At 50.9% G+C, this 16,764-nt stretch overlaps 1 protein-coding gene across 1 annotated transcript in view; it reads left to right on the plus strand.

Annotated features, from left to right (window-relative positions):
* BMP7 (bone morphogenetic protein 7) overlaps positions 1-16,764 on the plus strand; it is an 85,359-nt gene that overhangs the window by 42,138 nt on the left and 26,457 nt on the right. Inside the window, exon 3 of the mRNA XM_017648899.3 lies at positions 15,306-15,454. Coding sequence (XP_017504388.1) covers positions 15,306-15,454 — 149 coding nt within the window. The remainder of the gene's footprint in view (positions 1-15,305; positions 15,455-16,764) is intronic.

The following is a 16,764-nucleotide window of genomic DNA, read 5'->3' on the forward strand; positions in this document are numbered from 1 at the left end:
GCCTTTGGACTGGGGGCCGGCTGTATAACTCGATCTGGGGCTTTAATTCCAAAAAGTGCTTCATACTTGGACTTCTGCTTGCCTATAGGAGCCTGTTTTTCCAAATGTATTAACATCTGTGTTTCATATCAGGGCCTGTAATTGCTTTAGCCTTTCTGGCAGGAGACAAAGAGAATTAATACTTTTCAGTTTGGTCATGAGTGGTCATCTGTAGCTGGGAAGAAAAGTGCCTGCTCACATGTGAACTCAGTGGGGATGGGGAAGGCAGGCTCACCAGGAAGATAATGTTTTAAAGGAGCCAACCATTGCTAAGGAAGTCCTTGGTTATGTCAAGTTTGGGGCAGAAGTAGGCATCTGGCTAAATACTCAACTGGTTCTTCAAACACTGGTCCTTCCTTTGTCTTCCCAGTCTTTGCCTCTGTGAGTTCCATTTTCTTCTTTCCACAATGCCCATGGCTTTCCATTTGCCACTCTTAAGAATGGAGGAAGGAAAGCTGGCATGTGGGCTGCACTCCCCCTCCCAGACCCAAGGCAGGCATTGCTAATGGATTGCAGCACTCCCTCCTGCTGAACCCGTGCTTGGCCTGAACCCTCAGCATAGCTCCTGCTGTAAGTGCTCCAACCACTGCTGCTTGAGTGAAGTTGCCATTGAGTGAAGCCTACTGGCCACTGGTCTCAGGCTGGGCTGCTGAAAGCCTGACCTGAGACAAGATTATGTGTGAAAGCAAGGGATTAGAAAATGTGTCCAGGGAAGATAGAAGCAGGGGAAGTGGGTGGGGGAAAGCCATGCAGCATCCCACCTAAACAAACACACATGCACCCACATGGACACACATGCAGACACAGACAGGCATGTGTACACATGCCCTCTGGTGTGGCCAGGTTGGCATTTGCACAGGTTGCTTTTTCTCTGGAGATACCTTGTTCTCTCCCCCTATTTTTCTTCTCCCATTCCCTTCGCTGTCTTTCCAGTCTTCTGCTCTAGTTTAATTCCTGCTCCCACTTTCCAGAAACCAGCTTTTAAAAAAATAAAATTTGCTTTTGCTTACTAGATTTTAGTTGTGGGGACAGTGTCAGATTTACCGAAAAACGGAGTTGATAGTGCAGGAATCCCATACACACTGAGCCCAGTTCCCTGTTATAAACATCTTACATTAGTGCGGTATACTTGCTATAATAATGAACCCCTGTTGATGCATTGTTATTATTAACTAAGGTCAATAATTTATCCACATTCTCTATGTTTTTACCCTGATGTCCTATCCCAGGACACATCCAGAGCATCACATGACATTTAGTTGTCCCTTGAGACACCCTCTTGCCTGTGAGATTTAGACTTTGCTTGTTTCTGATGACCTTGACAGTCAACCCACATTTATGCACAGTCCTCTCCCACTATTTATACTTATCTCAACCCCACTGACTTTAAAATCCACCTCGAATCCCCCACCTGTGCTGTGGATTCACCGGCTTCTCAACCTGGACAGCTGGTGGTCAAGATCACTAGGTGTCTTGTAATCTTTGGGGTGTTCAACCATTGTTCCCCAGTGCCTGGCACAGAGCAAATGGTTTTGCTTCTTGAGTGAAAACTAGATTGTAAGACCTTTTAAGTGGGAGGGTTTCTCCTGACTTCTCCCCAGGGTGAAGTTAAGGACTCCTTGAGGATGGTCCTTGGGTGGTGGAAGCAGACTCCCGTTCTCTCCTCCCTGCTGAGGGCTTAGGGATTTGGGCCTGACCTTTGGCTCCCACAGGCCCGGGGAGTAGAAGAGGGAGGGTGGGGTAGTTTGTGAGTCAGGTTTGCAAGTGGAACTAAGAGTTGAAACAAGGAGTGCCTGGAGAAACCTATCATTGTCAAAGGAAAGAAAGTGGGATTCTCGTAGGAGAGCTTTTCCTGACAGAGCCCCACTTTGGGTCCCTTACTGTCAGGAGTCACATGTGCAAGAGCCCAGGGTCTGTGTCCAGGGCCCTGAGTTCCTAGAAGAGCCTGTGAGGCCCCTAGTCTTGATTCTGGGGCCATCGGGAGGCTTCCCCTTTGCCACTGAGTCACCTCTGGCCAGTGTCACTTCAAGGTTGTCTTGGGTTGGGGGTCTGCGCCCTGGGCCAGGAAGCAGTTTCTTCTCCACTCCACATCTGGGTGGACAACTCGTGCCCTGTCGGCCTTGCCAACTGTGACCTTGGACAGGGCCTCCAGCCCTCCTTGGGCTGAGGAGCCAAGCAAGGCCCCTGGGAGCAGCCCTCCACTGCCGGCAGGCGGGCTGCTGGGTAAACAGCCCAGTATCCTCGCACCTGGCAGAACACCATGCTGAGCTTCATCATGCGGCCTCCCGAGGGGTCCTGCAGGTGTGAGCCCCAGATGCCCGTAGCACCCTGTTCTGGCTTGTTCCGTCACTGCCTCTCTTCCCATCCTGCCTCTCAGACAAACCCCTTGCATTCAAGTCCTGGACTCAGGATCCACATCAGGTGGTCCCCAAGACATAATGGGAGATAAACTTCACAAGCTGTTGGGGGCTCAGTGGCAGAAATGCCACCTGGCATAGCCCGTGCTTATCAAGCACAAGGCCTTTCCTTGGCCTTCCCTCCTCCTTGCCACCCCTGTGGGCTCAGGGACCCACAGGCAGAATGACGTCTTGGACCACTCCCAGCTCTGTATATTGGTCGTTCTGATTAGGCCTTTGTTTCTGAAAACTTTGAATTTGGTAATTGCAACACATGCGTCTGTCTGCGAGTTAAGTTCCGCTGTTAAATTCATTTCCTTTCCCCGTGGTCTGCTGGCTTCATCTGGCTTTGGAATCTCAAAACAGCCTGTGGTTCTTTAGAAAAAAGAAAACAGAGGAAAGGCGACCTAGCACGAAAACTGTGTTTGTGTTGGTTTGTTTATTCCTTGAGTTTGCGTCCAAGAGGCTGAATTTACCTCGTTCTATTCTGGTCTGGAGCTGGAGGCCGGAGGAAATGGGGCAACCAGGGAAAGTCTCGAAAGATGAGTCTCCTGTCCTTGGCGTCTCGCCCAACCACCCCAGTGCCAGACGCACACAGCTGCCAGGCAGCCTGGGGTCTCCAGAGCAATCTCAGAAGCTCCGTGGCGCTCCCCGCAAGGCCTGGTTTCTCTGGGGGCCTCCCAGAGTCCTTGTGTTTCACACAGACATGTTCCTGAGCACTGACATCACCAGGACGGCTCACCCCGCATCATTGGGGTTCTGTCTGGCTCATGACTAAGCTGAATACAGGGACAGGGCCGTCCAGGTTCCAGAAATTTTGGAGCCCAAACCTGGAATCTTAAGCAAGGGGAACGGAAGTCAGATCTGAAAGTAAATTTGATGTTGGCTTTTTTCCCAGTGCTGCCAGTGTCCTCTCTGTTCCTCCTGACATGCACGGGTGGAGGAGTTGACCCTGATGAGCGATGGGGCACAAGAACGGAGATGGCGAAGCCCAAATAACGTGGCAGTCCCCACAGTGCGGGGAGAGGTCTGATGGTGGTAATTCGGCAACCCTGAGATTATACAGGGGTTTCCCTCTGCAGAAGTGGGGGAGGCACATAGGTGCCTGGGAACTGACCAGCGAGTGTGACCAGGCAGCCTGGGCTCCCTGGGGGCACAGGGTGGGGTAGTGGGTGGAGGCCCCAGGGAACTGAAGGCAGATCCATTTCTGGAGGCACCTGAGTAATTGGAGAAAACCTTCACTCTTCCTCTTTTAATAACAAAACTGTAAGATAAATTCTAGCCAAAATAAGCAGGCAAAGAGAAACAACAAAGGGCCAGGTAATTTATTTAAATACCCCTGGGGGAGGTTCTGTGGCCTTATTGCCAGAGGCCAGAGAAGTCACACCGGGTCAGGGAGGTGGGGGCTTATAAGGGGTTAGGAGGGGGAGGAGTGGGCAAGCTATCCTAGGGGGCGTGGAGAGGTATGATTGGCTAAAGGTGACATAATAGACAACGAGAAACTTTTTTCCTTCCAGGAGGGAGGAGGCTGACATCCGGGTCCCTGTTGGCACATCAGGATGGAATTCAGGGAGAGCTGTCCCCTTTCCATATACGGCATGGACTTTGGGGTCTGGTCTGTTCTCCCCCTATGGCATCTTTCTGTTCTGTTTGCATGTCCTTGTTTTTCCTTTCTTCAGCCTAACAAAAACTACATAAAGTGACACCAGAAAACCTCCTTGGCTGGTGTGAATACTCCAAAGATACTAGCACATTCGTTCAACTTATACTTGAGACCTACTATGTGCTGGGCCATTTGCTTAGTGCTGGGGCTACAACAGTGGCAAGCAAAGTAGGACTGGTTCTTGCCAACAAGAAGAGCTTAAAATCTGGTGGGGAAGAAGAAAACCCTAAAGAATCGTGCAAGCAAATTTAAACTCCAGCCTAAGTGCCAGAAAGGAGAAGCTCTGGGGGAGTCTAAGGATACTTAGAGAAACCGAGTGACACCATCGGGGTGTCCTTGGATGCTTCCCTGGGGAAGCTGAAGGAGGAGCAAGTATGATGGAGATGAAAAGACAAGGAACAGCGTTCTAGGCAGTGGAACAGCATGTGTGCAGGCTTCTGGTGGGCTGGAGCCTGGAACAGACGAACCCTAAAGAGTCAGGGACAGCTAGAGCCCTGGGGGCCAGGCACGGGGGAGGGGAATGGTCTGCCCAGGGCCTTTTAGGTGGGGTGGCTATAAACAGCCTCATGTGCCCATTCAGAGCTTCATCACGCGGCCTCCTGAGGGGTCCTGCAGGTGTGAGCCCCAGATGCCTGTAGCACCCTGTTCTGGCTTGTTCCAGGAATTACTAATAGTGTCTCCTCTCCCACAGCTTTTCCAGGTTGAGCCTCAGTTTCATGGTCTTATTATGGAGCACCCTAGGCCACTTTGGCCCTTTATCCTAAGAGCTAATAAAGGGCTTAGGGCGGGGCAGCTACCTGTTCAGATTTGAGATTCTGAAAGCCCACACAGGCTGCTGGGGGCAGGGGACAGTGTGGGGCAGAAGGGTCGGAATAGGGTCTTCCAGGGGGCAGCTCTCCACTGTGGGAACTCTTGTAAGCTGCCCTGAGCCTTAAATTTCTCACTTGTAAGAGGGACAGAGCGCCTACCTGTCAGGTGTCCTGGGATTCAGCAAGCACTCCAGTCCTGGAGCCAGGCCCAGTCTGAGACCACTGCATCTTGAATCAGGGTCAGAATGATGCAGCTGTGAGCTTCTTACTTTGGGGCTGGGGCAGCTTAAGTCCAGCAGGGGAAGATTCATCTGGAGGTCTGCTCCCACCCAGAGTTTTGGGCCTTTGGCTCTGTGCTGGCATCTTGACTGTATCATCTCATTTCATCCACCTTTAGAGCAATCCTCATTGTTGTCCCCACTATCCAGACAGAAGAGCTTGAAGGACAGAGGTTGGCTTGCCAGTCACTCCACTGGGTTTTACTGTAACTTTCCTAGGACCCAGAGCCCTGTGTTGTAATGCCTGCATCCTTGACTATCAAATTGTGACCCTAGGACTACCTCGGGGACTCTATCACAAACAGGATCCTGGGCCACTCGGACCTCCTGATTAATTTTTCCTGCTGGTAGGTGCATCCTTGGTGAGGGAGAACCTTCCATTTTTGGCTGTGCTTGTCTTTCCTCTCCCCCAACTGCCCCTGTGACCCACCCGCATGTACACACAGAGTTGAGATCCTCTTTATCACACTTTATCCATTGCTGGAATGGACCCTTCTTGGCAGCAAGGCTTCTCAGTCTTTAAAGCGCTAATGTGCATTATAAAATCTGTCAGGAGCAATGATCATGTGGTGCTTTCCAACCTTATTTAAATACAGAACCTTTTTGATTTGTGACTCTCTCTCATTTTCCTCTCTTGGCTATCCTATTAATAGGAGACAGTTTCTGAGACCTTGATAAACTTCTGACCTTCATCATGCAGATGGAGAAACTGGGGCCCAAACCTTAATGGCTGCTGACTTCCTCTCTGAGTTTGACAACCTGCCTCTCCTGGACCCTGGACGGGAGAGTCCTTGATTCTCCTGTGAATGCCTAGGCAAGGAGGTGGGGGGCAGGGGAGCAGGAGAGTCAGGCAGGCAGACGGTCCGAGGTGGAGGAGCCATAGGCTGGCAACTCGGGCTCTGGCTGTGGGAGGGGAATTTCATGTTTCTTTGTGTATTTTTCCACCTTTCTCCCAAATGACTTAATTTTAGTCTTCCTGGGTATGTGCATCTTACGGAAAGGATGTTTTAAAAAGACTCAGACTTCCCTGTTTCATCTTCCCCTTCCAGGGATGGCCGGGACTGTTGGGAGGCTTGGGAGAAAGGCGGGGCATTCTCTGAAGCCTCAGGTGGGGTGCTGAGGACCTGGGCTGGGTCCCCCACAGCCTGGGGCTCCGGAGGGACACTCCCTGGCCTTGGGCCAGGAGGCAGCCACGCCTGGCCTCCTCGTGGGCCTTTGATCTCCTTTCCGCTTTGCTGCAGGGCTGGTGTTTGCGTGCTGGGCCGATTCCAGGTGCAGCGCGGGCTGTGGCTTCCCAGCTTGACATCCTGAAGCAGCAACAGGCCTGCTCGCCCTCTGACATCCTGTCAGCCTGGGGAAACTCTGGCATGTCCATCACTCTCTCTCTTGCGCTCTGGCTGCTGAGGAATGTTCTCAAGGCCCAGCAGCAGTTCATGACATGCGACTTCTTAAAATGTCCAGCCCTGCACTCCACTGGCATTTTGCTATAACTTTCTTAGGACCGAAAGCCCTGTATTGTGAGGCCTGCATCCTTGACCATCAAAGTGTGGCCTGAGGACTGCCCTGGGGACTTCATCACAACCAGGATTCTGGGTTCCACTCCGACCTGATTATTTTCTCTTGCTGGTGGGTACGTCCTAGGTGGGGAGAACCTTCCATTTTTCCAAAGAGCTACAGGGTGAGGGTGAGGGTGAGGGTCAGAGCAGAGGTGAGGGAGAGAGGGTGCCAGTAACCTCAAGGCATGAAGCTGGTTATGTCCACTCCTGCTTAAAACTCTTCCCAGCTTCCCAGATCTCTTAGGACTAGAACCTTCCTGTGGCAGAGGCCCTGCTGGTTCTGGCCCCCCCACCCCCACCCTCTGTGCTTACTGTGCACCAGTACCCTCTCCTCCCTTCTCTTCTCATGCTTTGTGCATTCTGTTCCCTCTGGCAGACAGCCCTTCCTGCCCTCCTGCTGCATTAGCCCTGCTCCACCCTCTGCTGTCCCCTGGGAGACATTTCCCATGGCGTGTCCCCCTGAGCACCCTCAGACACCAGCAGTCCTTTTGCCGCCTGTGCTCACCCAGAGGGCCCTTCCTCTCCTTCACACCACCCACCCAGGCGCCCTGTCTGTGCAGTGTGCCCACGGCCTCTGGACCCAGCGCTCCGGCTCTGGCTGCCATTGCGTCTGGGCCTCCTAGCGGAGCACCTGGTATAGGAGGTGTTCAGGGTGGATTTCAGGAGTGACGCCGTTGGTTCCTATGGCTGCTGTAACGAATGAGCACACCGTTAGTGTCTTGAGACAACATAGATTTCCTCGCCTGTACTTCTGGAAGTCTGAAGCCCTAAATGGATCTTACTGGACTATTATCAAGGCATCCCCGAGGCTGGATCCTTCTGGAGGCTGTAAGGGAGAACACACTCCCCTGCCTTTTCCGGCTCCTAGAGGTGCCTGCATCCTGTGGCCTGTGGTCTCCAGCCGATGAGGTGGTCCACAGCTCTGGTCTGTGTTCCTGTCCTCACGTCTCCTTCTCTGATTCCCATGTCTCCATCTGGCACTTACAAAGACCCTTGCGATTATGCCGCCAGGGTAAGCTCCCCATCTCAGAAGTCCTTAACTTCATCTGCAAAGTCCCTTTTGTCATGTGAGGGCACACATTCACAGCTCCTGGGGACAGGACATGGACATCTTTGCAGTGGGGGCAGGGGGGATTTATTCTGCCCCCACCGTAATCTGAAGCTCGTTTCCCTTCCTTGATGGGGGGAACCTCTTGGCACTGGACCAGCCACCTTGTCTCTTGGATTCTGTCTTCCTCCTCTAACCCTGGGGAAGGGATTCCTTGCTGGGGGTGCCATTGTGAAGGATGACTTCATGCGCCCTGTGTCGCTTCCTGTCTGAGGCCTGCTGCTTACCAGTTGATGACACTTTCTTAACTCTCTGCACCTCAGTGGCCTCACCTGCAAAGTGGGGATCATGACGGTATGTACCTCCTTGGAAGACGAAGGATCAGGTGAGGGACATCACTTGAGGTTGGCACTTAGAGGTGCCCAGCATGCACTTTTGGGGTGCTGAGGCCCCCAGCCACCAGTCAGGCCTCCTAGAGAGATGCTGGCTCCCTCGGAATGTGGCCCTTCCAAACCCCGGCTTTCATCTCCCTGAAGGTGCTGGGCTGTGTCTGAGGGACTCCGGGGGCAGCCAGACCAGTCTCAGGCTGTGACAGCAAGAGTGTTTTCCGCACAGCTAGATGGGGCTAGAACTGGGTGTTCTCAGGCAGCCATCAGCGGCCTGTGCGCAAGCAGCTCTAGCAGATTTCTGAGGTGCTGTTCAGCAATTAAGACCCTCCACCGCTGGAGCCCACCGGCAGGGGGCAGGGGATGCATCGCCGCTCAGGTCTGCAGGCAGGAGGGAAGATGGTGGGAGTGGCTCCTGAGACCAGCCAGAACTGTCCTGGGGGACCAAGCAGTGGCCTCTGAGTGACCAGCAAAATCCATGGTCCTGGGACTCCTGCTCCCTCTGATCTCAGCCCCCAGGGCCACTGTTCTGTCTGTCTGCCCGGGAGCCGTGTTTGTGCAGAGCATTCACACTTTCTCAAAGGCCCCCGTCCAGGGGGTGGCATCCCTGGACCCATGTGTGGATCTTAAGTGCGTTGTGGGTGAAGGCCCTTGAGATCATAGTCTTGAAATAGCCTCTGAGGAGTCACAGGGCCAAAAAAAGGACTTTCCACCTTCCCACGTTGGAGATTTTTAAATACCCACTTGGCACTTGTAGGTGGCGGAATGTTGCAGGGGACGGTGGTCCGAAAGCTCTGGCAGCGGCTGTGGCGGTGGTGCGTGGCTCCCCCTGCCTCTCCCGTGGGTTAGACTGCGGCCAGTTCTCATGGCTGTCCTGCGGGGAGGAGTCCGCAAGCCCCAGCAATGCTTTCTTCCCAGGCTGGTGGTTAAATATTAACAATCCCCTGCGCCACAAAGTTGGGGTCACCGGCAGTTCACGCCTTGCAAAGAGTAGGGCTTCGGGGGGAACCCGGGTTTCAGGAGGGGAGCAGGTGGCCTTCTGGCCCTTACTGCTCTTTCTTTAATCAGAAGCAGCCTGAGAAGATGGAAGGAATGTTTGAGTTCCAGCTGGGCTGCCCCTGTGAACTTGGAGGTGAGGACAAAACTGCGTAAGACCCCCCAGAAAGGGGGGCTGAGAGCCAGGCGCAACTACCTTGTCCAGGTTTGGTCCTCAGATCAAGTAGAACACGGCCATATGATGCCTCTGTATAGTTCCGCTTCTTTCAGAAAGCATGCTTGCTAAATTGAAACAGTTTTGATGTGAGTCCATGTGTGGAGGGGGAGCACCATACTCTGGCATGAATCGTTGCTGAAACTGGAGTGTAGGCACTGAGGCTTTCCACGCTTCCGTGTGTAAGCCTCAGGTACGTTATTCACATAATGGCACCAAGCTCTGTATTTTGAGCTATGCTAACTTCAGCCATTTTTAGACGTACGGCTTTATTGAAATATAATTCACATACCATATAATTCCCCCTTGTAGAGTATATAACTCAGTGGGTTTTAGTATATTCAAAGCTGTGCAACCAGCGCCACTATTCAGTGTGGAGAGTTTTCCTGCCCCCAAAAGGAAACTTCATATCCATTAACAACCACCCTCCCCAGCTACTGGCAATTAGTAATCTTTCTGTCTCTGTAAATTTGCTGCTTCTGGACATTTCCTATAAAAGGAATCGTACAACATGTGGTCTTTGTGTGTGACTTCTTTCACTTAGCATGATGATTGCAGAGTTCATCCATGTTGTAGCATGTCAGCACTTTGTTCCTTTTTATTGCCAAATAATATTCCATTGTGTGGATTTACCATAGTTTGTTTATCCATTTGTCAGTTGGGTATTTGAGTTATTTCCACTTTTTCAGCAATTACGAATAATGCTGCTCCCACATACATGTATAAAAATGTGGTAACTCTATGTTTCACTTTATGGCCAGACCTTTTTCCGAAGTAGCTGCCCCATTGCACATTCCCACAGCAGTGTATGAGAGCTCCAGTTTCTCCACATCCTTGCCAGCACTTGTTATTATCTACGTTTTTGGTTTCAGCTGTCCTGGTGAGTGTAAAATGCTATCTTCTTGTGGTTCTGGTTTACAAAATAGCTAATTATGTTGACTCTCTGTTCATGTGTTCACTGACCATTTGTAGATCTTGAAGAGAAATGTCTATTCAGGTTGGCCTTACCCAGTTTTGTAATTAGTGGCATACTAACTTTACAATATGTGTTTCCAACCTGCCCTCTTCCATTTTCTTGATCAGTTATCTGATAATTTGGTAAATGAGGTAAAAATAACAGTATAAAACGATCTGGATGGGAGTGGGGAAGGCTTTTTATTCCTGTAGCAATTCTTTAATGCACACAGAGTGACTCAAATCTTCTATTTTTTTTCACTACTTTTAGCATTTTGTATTTTTCCAAAAATGTGCATACTACACATTGTGTTTTATAACACCTTTTGCTTAATACTGTATTTCTCTCTTGTCAAGAAGTATACCTTTCCATGGTCCTTGGAAGCAGCTATGTAGCACTGGTATGTGCCATGTTTTTACCAGTCCTTCTAAGTAAGCAGTTTTCAGTTGTTGTTAATAAACAACGTGATCCCTGCAGGGGCCAAACCACCCACAACACAGTGTCTAAAACACCGATCGTTTTCTTGCTCAGGAATTTGGGCAGGGCTCAGCTGAGCGGTTCCTCTAGTCTGCAGTGTTCGCTGGGGTCTCTGATGAAGCTGGGCTGGGGCTGGAATGCCCGTAATGGCGCCTCATCCGGGGTTTGATTCCTCACGGTCTCCATTACAGACCCTTGTCCCCCACAGCCGCTGCCCTCTCCCCTTTCTAGTGCTCCCCCTCATCAGCACAGTAGCCAGAGTTCCCGACTTGGTGGCTCACTTCCCACAGAGCAAACCCAGAACTGCTAAGCCTCTCCCATCCCAGCCCCGGACGGAGTAGGGCCTCACTTCCACCAGGTCCCAGCAAGTCACACGGTCAGCACAGACTTCAGAGGTAGGGAACTGACTGCTGTGATAGCTGGGAGAGCTGCCTGTGGGGACAGACATAGGAGGAATGCTTGGTGGCCATATATGCAGAAGGTCGACAACTGCAAACATCCTGATATGCTTGTGTGATGAATTTTGGAGTCGAAGTGAACAGTCTTTGAGTGGGTATGTGGGCTATCGACTTGTGGATCTTCAGAAACCACAGACTGTTGTCTAGGGCCAGGACAAATCCAATCCCTGTCCTAGAACTTGCCTCAGCCTAGCAGGGGATATACACAAATGCCTGCCTGAGTTGTAGAAGCTGTAGAGATGCCCGACGAACCTTGAGTGTGTTGCCGGGCTGGTCTTCCCTTGGCTGTCCCCACTGCCGAAGAAGACGGCATTAACACATTTCCCAGAGGAGGAAACAGGCTTTAGAATCAGCTGGCTTCACCTCCCGTCCTCTGTCCCCCTCTGGTATTTTCTCTGCCACATGCTTTGTTGTGACAGTGGTATCGGGCAGGATTCAATGACTTCCTGTGTCTCTCATCCCCCCGGTGAGATGGCGGTGAAGGAGGTGACAAGGCCTCAGTGCTCGAGTCCCTTGTACGCTGGTTCCGTCGGTGCTGACAGGTGGCCTCAGTTCTCTGATCCTCAAGTTCCTTGCCTGTGAGATGCAACAATAATCTTCCTGTTGGGAAGAGTCAGAGAAGTGATGCAGGAAAACACCTGGATGTCCGCGGTGGAAAAGGAGAAGGCCTGCACTCAGGTTCCTGCATCTTTCTCACCTCTGCTCCCACCAGGGCTGGGTCAGGGAGGTGAGGGTTCCAGGGCCATAAACATGTCACGGCGGACTTCATTCAGTTCCTCCTGGTTGTAAGAACCATTGTGTTCTAGTGAGATGCTCAAGGTGGCAGCTAAAAATCCCCCCTCTCCCACCTGTCCGTGTGGCCTCAGCTGCTGGGTGACTTCTCATTGTCCCTTTGTGTGGGCCGACCTCAGGCCTGGGCCTTCAGTCTGGAAGCAAAGCCCTGGCTGGCGTCTCCCTCTTCCCATCTCACCAAGGCTTCCTGTCCCGATGCCTTCAAACGAACGTTTGGCCCCTCCAAGCATGCCTGGAACAAACAGCAAACCATCTCTTGAGGGAGGGGACTCGGTGCGTCCACATTGATTCACAGATGAGTCAGCGCTAGCCTGGAACATCTGGCGCTCAGTGTCCTGGCCTGTAATAAGAGAATGTGGAGTGTCACTTGGCAAGGCGTTCACTGTTCAAAGGCCTCATTCTGTTCCCTATGTGGCTGTTCATTGTTTTAGGTCCATAAGGGCCTCCAGATATCTGGTCACATTTTCCTGTAAATAAAAAATTTCCAGCAAAGTCACCACCCAGGTTAGTGACTTCTGTGCTGTGATGTGTGTGTGTTTCCCCCAGGGGCCCTGGGAGCCTGTCTTGAGCAGGGGGATTGTTTTGGTTCTGAGTGGTGTTTCTTCTGTCATCTGCTAATTATTGAAGACAGCTGACTGGTTCATGGACAATCTTGGTAGCTCTCCATAGCTAGGAGAGTCATCAAGGCAAATTGGAAATGAAGACAGCAGGAAATCTCTTGTTTGTAAGTTTAAAATCTGTGTGGACGTTCCTTAAGCCAGCTCTGAAACTACTTTTATGAGGACACTCAGAAAGCAGAAGCAGACAGGTCATGGAAAGACTGTCTTGCTATTTTTATTCAGTTTGGACATGAAAGTCAAATTTTGGGTCTTCACGGTCCTTTGTGGCTCTAAAAAGCCTCCCTGGCTTCTATGATCTGTAGTAGAGAGGGGAGTGCATTCCTGGCAGATCGTTAGGGACTTCCATTCCGCTGTCTGCGAGACAATGTACTATCTTGTATTGTGGCTACATTTTGTTGGTCATAATGTCAGAAGTCACGTTCCATCCACACAGGTCGCATGATATAATTCAGCATTTTCTGAATTGGATTCTAACAGATTGTTGAGTATTACTTTAAAAGTGGAATTTTGAGGGACCTGGGGTGGGGATAAGCCCTGTTTCCATCTTGTGGTCTGGTGATGTCCATCTCTGTGGAGTGCCCTGCCCTCCCGTGGCCAAGGGCTGGGCACAGACTTGACCAGGCTAGCTGGATTGTCTGACTTTCAGATGGTGGTTGCAAGGGGGAAATACACTCCAAGTTCATGCTACAATAACTGAGCTTGACGAGACGGCCCTCTGCCTTCACACCTGCCTGGGCTCCTGCCTGTTTCTGGACCTGGTTCTTCATCCCTATGTAGGTTTCTCTGGGTGACCTGTTAAACTCCTGGTATATTTCCCATGGAATCTCAGTTAAAGTGAATTTGAGACACTGGCTAACATTTCCGTTGTATATCCTACATGCCTTCTTGTGAGACTCGTAGACTCGTATATGTTAATGTACCTAGTAAATGTCTGTAACATGCAATAGAATTAGAATTTGGCCAACCTCACAAATTTGGAGGTTTCCAGGCTACACAGGAGAGATTAATGGGGATGATTGGCAATAGTTTTAAAAGGGAGAACTGGGGACAGGGGCCAACAGGAGACATGTGCCTCAGCTAATGGGGGAACACCTGCTCCTTGGCTTCAGCTGATGGCTTAGTGACTTACATTATGAGTTTGATTTGTCAAAGGCTCTGAAATGATGACAGTGACACCCCATCAAAGGTAGTGTCCAGAAGAATTGTCCTCATCTGTGGTTGCAAGCTTGGGCTTTCAGGTAGCCTGGTTGGATTCCAATCCAGCAGTGCCTTCCTGAACCTCAGTTTTGAGATCTGTGCAATGGAACAGGTAGTGTTAGCCACTTCATAGGCTTGTTGTAAGGACTTAGTGGCATGGTGCTGGTCAGGCATTTCAACCCAGAACCTGGCAAATGGTAAGCTCTCAGTAAATAGTCATTGTGTCTGTTGTCTTTATGTGTGAGCAGAGAAAATTCACCTTAATGCCCAGGACAATTAAGGGAATTAGATCACTTCAGGTACGGTAGATTGTCAGGGCCCCGGGGGCAGGAGCTGGTTGGGTGTGGTTCATCATTGCATCTGAGTGCCTGGCACAACGTAGGGGCTCAAATTTTTTTTTTTTTTTTGAGAGGGCATCTCTCATATTTATTGATCAAATGGTTGTTAACAACAATAAAATTCTGTATGGGGGGGTCAATGCTCAATGCACAATCATTAATCCATCTCAAGCCTAGTTCTCATCAGTCTCCAATCTTCTGAAGCATAACGAACAGGGGCTCAAATATTTTAATTGACTATCAAAGGACTTAAAATGTTGAAACTTTGAATGCTTATAGTTAAAAGTACACAAGACATGTTATGGACCTTATATACTAGAATTCTCCTAACCAGGAATTTAAAATTCCATCCCCCTGTGCCCCCACCCATCTGTCTATCGATTCATCCATCTTCTATCCACCACACAGTCAATTGAGGTTTTACCCATTTTGCTACTGCAAAATGTGAAGAAGAGAAAACAAGTTCCCTGTCTTAATGACATCCGCCTGGGCGTCAGCTCCCACTCAGTGGGCCCCCCAAGCGCATAGCCTGGAACTGAAGACTGTGTGCACCGGCACTCAGCGCCTGGGCTCAAACCCAGCCTGGCTAAACGATGGGCGAGTCCTGATTTCACCATGTCCTCAGTTAACATAATAGCCGTACAACTTGGGGCTGTGAGAATGAGGGGATGTGTGCTGAACGCGGGACAGTGCCTGGTAAGTGGTGAATAATCCAGCGATGTGGACCTGCGACTTTTCCCCGAGGCTTCCAGCAACCTGGAGTGATTTCTGCCTTCCTGCGCTCTGTCCCACTGGCCTTCCCCCCTAACAAGTTTGAAGGGCGAGCTTGCCTCGTAGCAGCTCCAGGGGCCCTGCGTGTGCCTCTGTACCCCTCTTCTGAACTGCCTTTCCCCGTCACCTCTAGGGTCTTCATGCCTGGATCTTGGTCGGGTGCACCCACTTTTACAGGACTGCTGGGCTTCCCCTGCCTCCCCTGCCCACATGGTCCTCCTCTCCATTGGGGACTGAGGCCAGCTGGCTGATGGGGTGGCTGAGCCATGACCCACTGACCTAGAGCCTGAGTCTCTCTCATCTCTCTTACAGGGAGTCAGACCTGTTCCTGCTCGACAGCCGCACCCTCTGGGCCTCGGAGGAGGGCTGGCTGGTGTTTGACATCACGGCCACCAGCAACCACTGGGTCGTCAACCCGCGGCACAACCTGGGCCTGCAGCTCTCTGTAGAGACGTTGGATGGTAAGTCCCCAGCCACCACTCCAGCTCATTCTGATGCAGCTTGTACCCCCAGACTTATATAGGCTCTTGGGGCTGTGTGGTGTCCCTGGCCTCTCCCTGCTAGATGCCAGGAGCATCTTTCAGTTGTGACACCCAAATGTATCTCCAGATGTTGCCAAATGTTCCCTGTAGGGTAAAATTGCCCTTGGTTAAGGACCACTGCCCTAGTCCCTTCCAAGAGACCCTGGATGTGGTTCTGAGTCCCAAACTCTCAGAGTATCCACTGCTCACCTGCCTGCCGCCTGCACCTTTCGCTCCCATGGCTGGTCTTTGCGAAGCGTGGACAGGAAAGTGGGTGGGGAACTAGGGGTGCCTGGCTGTGCCAATTCCTTCTCCTCCAGAGTGTGTTTCTTATTAAGTGTGGAAGGGTTGGGGGAATGTAGCTTCTTCCTGATACAAATTTTAAGGGGAAAAATATTATTTTAGGATAGGAAATACTTGCCGTGGCTCAAAATTCAAGTTAGAGATGTGTGCGACACTGAATAGTTTCCCCAGCATCCCCCAGCTGCTGAGTTCCACCTCCCAGAGGCAACTGCTCTTTCCGTGTTTTTGGATGTCTTTGCAGAGGTGCCCTCTGGGTGCTGAAAACATGTTGATTCTACTTTTCTTTTTCTCTCTCCCACAAATAGTGGCCTAGTATATACTGTGTTTTTCACGTTGCTTTTTTATGTGACAGCTTATCTTGGAAGTTGGTCCTTTGAGACATGAAAGAGCTTTGTCATCTGTTTAAAGGCCATTGTGTTTTTGTGTACCTGTGAAGTGAGGGATGCTCTGTGCTCGCTCGCTGTGTGGCTTTGGACAGCTTCCCTATCCTTTCAGACCCTGGGCTCCTCATCTCTAGCTTGCAGGTAATAAGAGGGCTGGGCCATTGGGTTGCTCTGAGATTGAGTTAGTACAAGAGTTTAAAAGCAGCGCATGAATGTGCATAGGGAATCCCCGGCCATCTTGGTAAAATGCAGGCTGATTCAGCAGGTCTGGGGCAGATCTGCCTTTCCAACCAGCCTCTGGGTGGTACAGAGGCGGCTGGTCCCTGGACTCTGCTTCGAGGAGTGACGGCCAAGAACAGGACCTGGCTCATAGTGCACATGCCCTAAATAAGAGCTGTTGTATTTAATAGTAATATTAGTATTATCACCACCAAAATTGGCTTATGTAGTCCCCTGGGATGGTCGTCTAAGTGTTTTCCAGTCTTTGACTTTTACAAACAGGGCTGGGGAAATCCTCAGGGCATGTGTCGGCATCCACTTGAGTGAGTATGGCTCTGGGATAAA

Source organism: Manis javanica, chromosome 5 (genome assembly GCF_040802235.1).
Source record: "Manis javanica isolate MJ-LG chromosome 5, MJ_LKY, whole genome shotgun sequence".
In the NCBI taxonomy this organism is placed as follows: Eukaryota; Metazoa; Chordata; class Mammalia; order Pholidota; family Manidae; genus Manis; species Manis javanica.